This window comes from Octopus bimaculoides, chromosome 5, assembly GCF_001194135.2.
Source record: "Octopus bimaculoides isolate UCB-OBI-ISO-001 chromosome 5, ASM119413v2, whole genome shotgun sequence".
NCBI classification, from domain to species: Eukaryota; Metazoa; Mollusca; class Cephalopoda; order Octopoda; family Octopodidae; genus Octopus; species Octopus bimaculoides.
Genome location: NC_068985.1, coordinates 17,636,194 through 17,647,856, shown reverse-complemented (window position 1 = coordinate 17,647,856; position 11,663 = coordinate 17,636,194). Strand labels below are relative to the sequence as shown.

General features: G+C 35.4%; 1 protein-coding gene across 1 annotated transcript in view; it reads left to right on the top strand.

Moving 5' to 3' along the window:
* Positions 1-11,663, top strand: part of LOC106868386 (probable ATP-dependent RNA helicase DDX27) — a 26,293-nt gene that overhangs the window by 3,061 nt on the left and 11,569 nt on the right. The window contains exons 3-9 of the mRNA XM_014913616.2: positions 2,122-2,241; positions 3,176-3,266; positions 5,314-5,366; positions 6,166-6,255; positions 7,360-7,465; positions 9,168-9,341; positions 9,901-10,051. Coding sequence (XP_014769102.1) covers positions 2,122-2,241; positions 3,176-3,266; positions 5,314-5,366; positions 6,166-6,255; positions 7,360-7,465; positions 9,168-9,341; positions 9,901-10,051 — 785 coding nt within the window. The remainder of the gene's footprint in view (positions 1-2,121; positions 2,242-3,175; positions 3,267-5,313; positions 5,367-6,165; positions 6,256-7,359; positions 7,466-9,167; positions 9,342-9,900; positions 10,052-11,663) is intronic.

Here is an 11,663-nt window from a genome sequence, read left to right as displayed (position 1 = left end):
CATAAGATGTACCATCCTGAGCGTGACCGTTGCCAGTACCGCCTGACTGGCCTTGTAGGGTTTTCGAGCGAGATCGTTGCCAGTGCCCCTGGACTGGCTCTTGTGCGGGTGGCACATAAAAGACACCATTTCGAGCGTGGCCGTTTTCGTGCGGGTGACACGTAAAAGCACCCACTACACTCTCTGAGTGGTTGGCGTTAGGAAGGGCATCCAGCTGTAGAAACTCTGCCAAATCAGACTGGAGCCTGGTGTTGCCATCCGGTTTCACCAGTCCTCAGTCAAATCGTCCAACCCATGCTAGCATGGAAAGCGGACGTTAAACGATGATGATGATGGTGATGATATAATTGAATGCAAGTAAGGTTTATCTTTTATATATATATATATATATATAATATTTATAATGTATGCTACTTACTAAGGTAATCAGGTAGTGTGCCAGTGCCACATGAAAAGCACCCGGTATGCTCTATAAAGTGGTCAATGTAAGAAAAGACATCCAGCCGTAGAAACCATGCCAAAACAAAAAATTAGAGCCTGGGTAGCTCTTCAGCTTGCCAGCATGGAAAACAGATGTTAAATGATGATGGTGATGTAAGACAGCTAGTATTCTCAATGATTATTAGTGTTGCATCACCAACTGCTACCAGGACAAAGGGGATACTGGATGTGGGCGAGTAAATCATTTTTTTTATATCTGCTTTCCATGCTGGTATTGTTTGGATGAGTTGCCACAGCCCCAAGTCATTTCTTATTCAGAGGTACTTCCCTCCTAGACAAATTGGAAGACCATGTCTCAGTTGTACATTTATTTTTTGTCTGTTTTTTACAGCTTGATGCTCTTCCTAGTATCGGTTAGTGTATGCGCAGTGTGTGTGCAGGGCATTTAATCATGGCACTGACACGAGTAGTTATGTCTTTATAAGCATACAATCATAGTGCTATCAATTTGAGCAGCTAGTCCCTCTGTTGAGTTTATTCTCCCCTATGTATTCTCCAGGCATCAAATTGATAGACAAGTCATCAATGTGTTTTGGCTAGTTCACAATAGGATTAGCTTAGTTAAGATACAGTTTGAGTTTTTGTTGCGACTCAGAATTTACTAATTCCATATTACTAAAGAGACAGCTGCAAGAGAAGCTCTTACCTAAGAACAAGCCACTTTTAATTTTTTGATTTGGAGAGGGAGTTTGATAGTTGCTTACTTTGAATCCTAGTAGATACTGAGGAAACCAGCTGTAGATGAATGCCTAAAAGGGTTGTGTGAGGATGTTTTTAGTATGGTTATGGCTGATGAGTGTGGAGGCGCAATGGCCCAGTGGTTAGGGCAGCGGACTCGCGGTCGTAGGATCGCGGTTTCGATTCCCAGACTGGGCGTTGTGAGTGCTTATTGAGTGAAAACACCTAAAGCTCCACGAGGCTCCGGCAGGAGATGGTGGCGAACCCTGCTGTATTCTTACACCACAACTTTCTCTCACTCTTACTTCCTGTTTCTGTTGTGCCTGTAATTCAAAGGGTCAGCCTTGTCGCGCTGTGTCACACTGAATATCCCCGAGAACTACGTTAAGGGTACACGTGTCTGGAGTGCTCAGCCACTTGCACATTAATTTCACGAGCAAGCTGTTCCATTGATCGGATCAACTGGAACCCTCGACGTTGTAAGCGACGGAGTGCCAACAACAACAACAATGGCTGATGAGCTCAGTGAAGAATTCCATGTCCATGTAGGTGTTCATTGGGGGTCCTTTCTCGACTCCTCTAGTCATTAAAATTCTTGAGGCTTTACACAGTTCAACTCTGTTTGTCTTTGAGTATTCTTGAATTCTTGTTCTCAAAATCTGTTAAAGGATTGCATAAATCTGGTCTAGAGCCTAAAGTTAAATAGGGCAAAGACAAGTGCTAGCTAGCAAGACAGCACACAAAATCTCAATGTCATTTGTACACTCTACTTGTTATGTAGGAAAGGAACGGTTTGGAATCAGTGTTGGGTATAAAAATGCCTTGTGGTATATGATACCATACTGTTTATTTGTACTAACTGATTGTATTATCAACTTAAATACTTATTATATTAATTTCCTTTTTTTTGTGTCTGATTTATCTGTTTTATTTTGTTTACAGTTTAAAGATGATGCAATATTCGATATGGACTTTGCTTTACGACATGCAAAACGAAAGAAATTAGAAGTTACATCACTTGATGAAAAAATCATACAGATCCGTCGGCAAAAAAAGAAAGCGGTATGTTATTTAAAATTTTTGCTTTTACCTTTAAAACTGGTATGACTTCATTCATATAAAAGGTTGCTGTTTGTCCTAAATTAGTCATTTTCTTTTTATTGAAAAGTTGTAACTTGCAACTATTCAGTTAATAAGTAATATTTAAAAATGTAGTCAGTCTGTATGTTTATATTTCATTTAGAACCAATTACATTCATTTGTATAGCTTTCAAATGGAGATATTAAGCAATTATACCATCGTTACGTTTACATATATTTTCCAGTTTATGTTGGACATGTTTGAAATGTTGTTTCTTTCCATGTCTCCCAATTCTTCGTTCTGTCAAATTAACCATAATCCTATTTTCCAGTAACAATGCTAAGATACAAAAAGTCCATCTATCTGATTGGCAAATACTCCCTCACCAGCATGCTGCAATTACTGCTTCATCTCTTTACATTTTGTGCCAGTTGCTACTACAACAGTTTCAACTTCTGTACTAGTCAACATCATAATCCCTCCCCTTGGCTTAATCCCAACTGGTGCATCATCTTTACTCTGTCAAAACCTACAAATCCTGGACTATACATTTTTCTATTTGAAGTTGCAACCTTGAGAAATTCTTTTTCTCAAACATATTTTTTCCCCACAAAGCATCAAACTACAAAAGCTTGTGGCGAATGTCAACTGCATTGGCCTTACCAGTCAAGGAACACTTGTAGATATAATAGGTACTGCTGGATGTTTAAACTAAATAGAAAAGCAAAACAAAAAGGAAAGATGACACAAGAAGGAAATAAAATAAACAAAAAAGGAATGAAAGAAAAACAGATTACTATTGAAAAAATATTTTAATTTTCATAAGAATGACTTTATGAGTAAAATATCCACCACCTGTAATTTTTGAGATCTACTGTTATATGTTTATATTTTGACATTACGTTTTCTTTCTAGACAAATACTAAGGAAAAATCAGAAAATATTACAGACGATTGGAACGAAGACGATGACGACAGTTTTGATGAAGAAGAAACTAATATGACTGGTATTGACTTATTCAAAATTAAAAGATTTTCTTGTTTTATTTATTGAATCATGTGGCTAATATTCAAATTAGAATTGGTAGGCTTGGTTGTGTGCTTAACCTTTTCAGGTTCAGTCCCACTGCGTTGCACCTTGGGCAAGTGTCTTCTACTCTAGCCTCGGGCCGACCAAAGCCTTGTGAGTGCATTTGGTAGACAGAAACTGAAAGAAGCCCGTCATGTATATGTATATATATATATATGTGTGTGTGTGTTTGTCCCCCCAACATTGCTTGACAACTGATGTTGGTGTGTTTACGTCCCCGTAACTTAGCGGTTCAGCAAAAGAAACCAATAGAATAAGTACTAGGCTTACAAAGAATAAGTCCTGGGGTCGATTTGCTCGACTAAAGGCGGTGCTCCAGTATGGCCGCAGTCAAATGACTGAAACAAGTAAAAGAGTAAAGAGTAATACCCACCTATCTGAGACTGCCCATGGTTCTTTGATATCAACAGCTTGTTTTAAAATGATCATCATCATCATTGTTTAACGTCCGCTTTCCATGCTAGCATGGGTTGGACGATTTGACTGAGGACTGGTGAAACCAGATGGCTCTAAATTAAAATCCTCCATTAAAATTTCATGTTGATTTATGTTCCAAATACCAATTAAATGGCATCAACATTATTTTATTAAATTCTTCATTATTTTCAAAACAAGGGCAGTGTATTTTAACAGAAATATGGTGAAAAAAGATTTAAGTAGTTCACTTCAAAACCTCATGGTTCTGGGTTTCAATCTCACTATGTGACACCTTGCGCAAGTGTCTTGTACTGTAGCTTGTGAGTGAAATTCGGTAGATTAAAACTGTGGAAGCTCATTGAATAAATTTGCATTGCATATATTTATATCAGCAAATGGTATATACATGTACTAAAAATTGTCTATAAACTGGTGCATCAAACAAAATTACTTTCTGGTATTTATTCCACTCAGTTGCACAGACACTCCTTCGTTACTTTTGGCAGTGGAATTGCAGCAAACCAGTGATTGGCCATTGGAAGATTGTAACCCATAAGGATATTGCTCGGATAATGCATGATATGAAATGAGAAAAATAACTAGCTCTCTTTGCTGTCCTCCTTATATAATATTACTAAGAAATACACTCTGTTAATATTGTTCCATCTGAAAATTCATGTCTTAATGGAATATTCTCAATTTCTGATCTACTGGATCAGGATCATAATGATTTTTCTCAAGTCCCTCTGACAATGTCCTTGTTTTGTGGTGGGAATGTGAAAATCAACTTTCACCAATGTAACATGAGTGTGTAATGAGGCAATTTATCAGCCATTATTCTTCTTGTAAACACCATTGGTGTCTGTGTTCTTATAAAATCAGTTCTGTTTACTCTGGGTTTTGTATATTCCAGTCAAGATCATTCCATCATTTTAGGGGTATGTAGAACTTCATTATTTAGTGTATCAGTTCTTTTCCCAGGATGGCAGTTTGTGATTTAAAATAGACTTAGCTGTTATTTCTAACAGTTTGAGTGATGGAATGATCTTGACTGGAATATACAAAACCCATAATAAACAGAACTTGGTTTGCTTTCCTTAGTGTTTTTTGTAATGCTAGATACAAAAAGAGTACAGTACTTTGAAAGTTTTTCAGATCAAAAAGCATGGAGCCAAGTTTTACTCTGATGCACTCTGTAGCAGCAGAACTAATGATAGATTGGAAGATGTGTACCCAACATACAACCTGCTGCTCACCATGTTGCCCACACTCTTTTACTTAGCTATTAAGCCTAACCGGAGAAAGAGCTTATTACAACTGGATGAAAACTATAAAATGGAGCATTTTGACTGCATTTTATACATTGGGGAGCTTAAATCTTCTACTTAATGTTGCTATGCTTGTTACACTAAAAGAAAAAACTTTACATGAAATTGTGTCTATTAGGTACAGTGATTTTTTTTAAATGTGTAATTTTTTTGATTTGTATTTATTTAAAAACTATTTTATATATATAAAAAAAAACTAAAAGGCATTTTTCTCTGCAGATGTAATCAGAGACAAAGGTAGAAAAAAGAAGTCTAAAAAGAAAATTGAAGATGTAAGCAAGATATTGATTTTCTTAAGTTTAATTTTAAAATATAAAGTTCAACATTTTAATGAGTGACAACAACACTTTAATTATATTTTACTTGATTTTTGAAAAATTATTTTACATTTCATAGGTTACTGCTAAAATATTACCAAACAAGATTCATTATAAACTTGCAATGAAAATATCATTTCATGTGATTAACTGTATTTTGTGAAAGAACTATTAAACTGCATGGTCTTTCTTGATAATTACATTCTTTTTATTGTTCTGACTAAAATATATGGTGGTGGTTCACACAGTAAACATGTATGACTATGTTCTTATCACTGTCTAACTAAACCGAGTGAGCATCACTGAGTAGTACAGATGTGAAGCTGTCATGAAAAGAGTCATTTTTATACAATAGTTTCATTTTTAACTGATTCACGTTTGTGACATTATATTTCAGTGTTACCACTATATCTTCATAGTTAACTGTTATTGACTAATTCATTACTATCATTGTTTTAATTATTTTTACTTTTTAACCAGACATTAATAACAGTTGTAAAACGTTCTTTTCATTAAATAACATTTGGCATTTTCATAAAACTGACTACATAACTGATAAAATAATGTATAATGAAGAGTCTAACAACGAGATTGCTTATGTTATCAGAAATCAGTGCAAATCTTGTCCAACCAGAGAGCAAGTCTTAATAACAATATGATATTGTATTCTATCCCTTCCCATCTCCATAATGTTAATAGAAATATTCACTCTTCAATCATTCTAATATATATGTTATGTTTTTCATTTCTGTAGGAAAATAAGGTTAAGTTTGAAGAAGATATCGATTTTTATGATAAAGATATCACATTTCAAGAAATGAATCTTTCAAGACCAGTCATGAAGGTAAGTCTGAATATAAACTATTTTAAACTAAATGTTTTCTCATTCTAGACCAGTGGATCCCTATGGATCCTTTTGATTCCTATTTTACTCTGCTGGACCTTCATAGCCATTCAGTGTTTAAGAACAATCCTATCATATTTTTATCATAGATCGTTACCAACGTCGCCTCCCTGGCACTTGTGCTGGTGGCACGTGGAAAGACATTCGAGCGAGATCGTTGCCAGTGCCAATGGACTGGCTCCTGTGCAGGTGGCACGTAAAATACACCATTTTGAGCATGACCGTCGCCAGTACTGCCTGACTGGCCCTCATGCCGGTGGTATGTAAAAGCACCCACTACACTCTCGGAGTGGTTGGCGTTAGGAAGGGCATCCAGCTGTAGAAACTCTGACAGATCAGATTGAAGCCTGGTGTCGCCTCCTGGTCCTCAGTCAAATCATCCAACCCATGCTAGCATGGAAAGCAGACGTTAAACGACGATGATTATTAAATATTATTAGGAATTTTAGAAATAAATTAAAATATTTTGTGTGTTGTAGAAGTAGAAGCAATTCATTGCACATAAATTTTAATAGCAAAGTCTTATGTTGGTTGCAATATTACTATATAATATTTATAAGCATAATATTGGTCATGATAACCTGATTTCACTTTTAATGCATGACTGAACATACTTTGACATTTTGTTGTTCCTTTTCTCAAATATATTCTTATCCACTTAACTATCTTTTTAAATTCTGTTGTGTCTGGGGAGAGTCATTCTCTTTTGGTGCCTTATAATTTAACACACCTTTTCGATAGTTTTGAGAGTCAAAGGTTGCAAGACAACAAAAATTTTAGAAAAATAAAAAAGAAATAAGTGGAAATTTTACCGGTGAGAGTGTTAAATTATGAGGCACCAAAAGAGAATGACTCTCTCCAGATACAACAGAATATGCTTCAATACACAAACTCACATTTGCAAGCCAAATCCAAAAACGAAATATCTTTTTAACTTCACTTGTTAAAAAAAAAAAGGAGAGAAAATACTTTCATAAATCAAAACGTACATGATTAGATTTATTGTTAAATCTGATATTAATAATTCTTTTGGTTTTCATTTAGGCCTTAGCTTCCATGAAGTTTGACAAACCTATGCCAATTCAGGCTGCTACAATACCAGTTGCATTGTTGGGTAGAGACATCTGTGCATGTGCTGTTACTGGATCTGGTATGTCTTCTGTTACTTTTCTGCTTTCAACACTTTGTACAACATTTATTGAAGATATATTTAATTATAAACTCGCATTTGGTGTTGATTTTGTGAATAAATCTCTCAAACCTCTTTGTTTCTTACACCTGTGATTGTAAAACTTGTTTCCTTCTTTCTTGGAAGTGAACCTTTCCCCTAGTCTGAGTTTTATTATTATTAACAGAAGAAAGTAGCAAAGGGGATCGGCCAAGTAGATCTGTTTAGAAAGGATTGTATCAAGACTAGAGTGGGGCAGGGGAGCAAAGTCATAGTGTTGGGTGTTAAACAAATGGACCATGGAATGTAGATGCAAATATATATTTGTGGATATGTGTGCACTCAAGTGAATACACCATATCCTCACCATTTAACATTTGTTTTCCATACTGACTTGGGTTGGACAGTTCAACAGGAGCCAGTGAGCCAGAGAAATGTACCAAGTGCCAATGTCTAGTTTGGGATGGTTTCTGCAGCTGGATGCTCTTCTCAATGCCAACCACTTTATAATATGTTCTGGGTGCTTATTTTATTTATATGGTTCCAATAACTTAGAATATCAAAATTCTCTGTCTATTTGAGATGAGTTGTTTTTAAGGTTACACTTTCAGCTATTAACCTAGTCTAGACTATGTACACACCCAAGGATATCTGATGTTGATCAAAGCTCAGCTGTCATATATCATTGTTTATTTCAGATTATTATTCTTGAACTTATATCCTCTGCTGATAATTACTGATTGAAAAATTAGGAAAACTTTATTTGAGATGAAAACAATTATGATATTTTGAAGTTATATGTCAGTAAAAGTCATCATCATTTCACACCCATGATGTGTGCTGGCATGGGTTCACGAACTGCATTATGCTCCACAAACATATTTTGGCATGATTTTTGTAGTTGGATGTCCTTCCTAACACCAGCCACTTTACAGCTTGTACTGGGTGTTTTTTCATGCCAGCAGCAATAGTGAGCTCACCATGCAGCTTGCAAAATTTCAAGTTCTGAGTGGGGGAAACTTTATGCTGGGAGATGGGAATTAGATAGGGGTAGAGCATGAAAGAAAAGGGCCAGATCAGAACAGATTTCTTGCTGTAGAGGAGCTACATGACTACTCACATTTTAGAAAAGTCTTTAGGAATGATTGGGTTGAGCTGGAAAATAATAAAAAGTAGTGGTAATGAAGTGTCAGGGTGAACCTTCAAGATATGAGATGGATAGCAATGAATGGGGCAGAGAGACCAGGAGTGAGTGGTGGAGTCGAGAATGTCAGATAGCAGCAGAATAGAAATTATACAGTAAACAGAAAAATGAAAGAGAGATATGTTGTTGGGTGATTTGCAAAATTGTTTTTTTTCCTGATATTCCATACATCTCATCACATTTTATCCACTAACCTCTCCTGGACATCAGTCTTCAGAAACTCCCACCTTTCCACATATTTCTTTACAAGCATCATTAATCTCACCAACCTCAAAAGATTTGAGGAGTCATCTTTCTCCAATACTAACACATAAAAAGTTAATAAGAATATCATCCTATTTTGTTCTTTCTTCCATTCATACCATAACAAAATTTGAATAAATTTGAAGATAAATATAAATGTCAGATGAAGATATAAAAATTTGGTGCAGCAATTCTGCTTACTGTTGTAATCTTGGAGTAATATCTGTATTTTTATAGGTAAAACTGCTGCTTTTATGTTGCCCATCATTGAAAGACTTTTGTACAAACCAAAGAATTCTACATGTACTCGAGTGCTAGTATTACTTCCAACCAGAGAACTTGCTGTTCAAGTTCACCAAGTTGCTAGGCAGCTGGCTCAGTTCACAAATATAGACATGTGTATTGCTGCTGGTAGGTAAAAAAAAGAAAATTTTCATGTAAAGATCTGTTTTCAATTTCCTTCATCACTTACTATTCACTGGATACTTTTTTGTTTTGTTTTTATATTAAGTGTTGTTATTAATTTACATTATAAAAATTATTGTTATAATGAATAGTGGTCATTGGAAGTACATAATTTCAAGCTAAACCACTAGAATTTTACTGTCATTGCTCAACAAAATACACTTTAATCTACAAAGATATCTTTTATAGTTGACCATTTAACCTTTAGGAAAAATTTTCAGTTGTAAATATAGATTCCAGCAATTCAGTATTTAATTTAGAGACTCATCTTTTCCACAGTGGTATAAACATCAAGCTGTATAAAAACATGTTTTTTCATATATTCAAAGCTGATTCAGAAATAAATGTTTTCTCAACAAGAATTGTCGGTGTGATTTTTGCTTGGATACAATTTCATGAAGCATGTCAGTAAAAGTTGCACAAGAACTTTTCTGAATGTTAGGGTGTAGTGATATAATCTTCAGTTAAACAAAGTTTATACTGTGTTATTTTGTTTTTCGTCAAGGTGGTCTGGACTTAAAAATGCAAGAAGCTGCATTACGAAAAGGTCCTGACGTTGTGATTGCAACACCTGGTCGACTTATTGATCATCTTCACAATGCTCCACATTTTAGTCTCCATACTGTAGAAATCCTCGTTCTAGATGAAGCTGATAGGTAAGTCATATTGTTGTTTAGTATGTTTAAGCAATTGTATAGTGTTGTTATTGTTTAGTCCCAGGTCAACTCTTTCAAGGCAATTTATTATCAAAGGTGTTCCAGCCTTGATCATCCCTGCTTTTTTTGTGTGTGTGTGTGTGTATATGTATATATATATATATATATATATATACATACCTGTACGCTGATGCACAGACAGGCGAAAAAAAGAACACAGCTCCAATAATGGACAGAGTCGTCATCCATTGACAAGGTTGCAAAAGCAATGAAAATTTTGGAAGAATGTAAATAATAAATAAGTGGAAATCGAACTGGTGTGTTGGATAAGGCATTAAGACAATATGACTCTCCCCAGATGCAACATAATTTGCTTCAACACACAAATTCACATGAAGAATCTTGCAAACCAGATATATATATATATATATATATATATATATATATATACACACACAGGAGTTGGACAAAATAATTTTGAAATATCTATAAAACCATCAACAGCTTGTTTATTTTTGTTTTTGATTTATTATTAGTGGTGCTTAATATATTTTGTTTAAATTGTTGTTTCTTTTCAGATATCATCAGAAAAAGGTAATTAAAATTCATTAGATTGACAGATCTGTCAGACTTTCAAAGAGGTCAAATTGTTGGTGCTCGTATGGCAGGCGCTAGCATAACGAAAACAGCCAAAATATTTGGTGTATCAAGAAATACTGTCTCAAATGTAATGACAGCCTTTGACAAAGAGGGATAAACCTCCTCGTTGGAACAAAACTCTGGAAAAAAGCCAAAACTTTCAGATAGGGACCATTGGACTCTTATGCGAATTGTTAGAAAGGATTGCAAAAGTACAGCTCCCAAAATTACAGCACAGCTTAATGACCATCTCAAGAACCTAGTTGCCGTAAAAACTGTTCACCAGGAGCTGCACAAAACCGGATTTCATGGGAGGGCTGCAATCAGAAAACCACTACTTTCAGAAACAAACGTTGCAAAGCATTTAGAGTGAAGTAAAAACCTACAGAATTGGTCCCTAGACCAATGGAAGAATGTTATTTTCGTGGACGAGTCATCCTTTACCTTATTTCCAACCACCAGCTGAGTATACATGTGGAGACAGCCAAAAGAAGCATTTGACTCCGACTGCCTTCTTCCAACTGTTAAACATGAAGGAGGATCTGTGATGATTTGTGGGGCTATATCTTGGAAATCTGCCGGCCCAATGGCTTCCCTTCATGGCAAAATTAATAGTCAAGACTATTTAAGCATTTTATCTGATCAAATTCATTCTATGGTTGTGGAACTGTTTCTGGGGGGAAACACAATCTTTCAGGATGATAATGCACCAATTCACACAGCTGAAGTTGTTACTGAATGGTACAAGGAACATTCTAGTGAAGTTGAACATCTTATCTGACCACTAGAGTCCCCAGATCTCAATATTATTGAACATTTATGGTGCATTTTAGAAAAACAAGTAAGGAGTCGATATCCTCCACCATCATCACTACAAGAACTGGAGACTGTTTTAGCTGAAGAATGGACAAAAATTCCTTTTGAAACAATTAACTTTGTACGATTCCATACCTTGTAGAATTCAAGCTGTAAT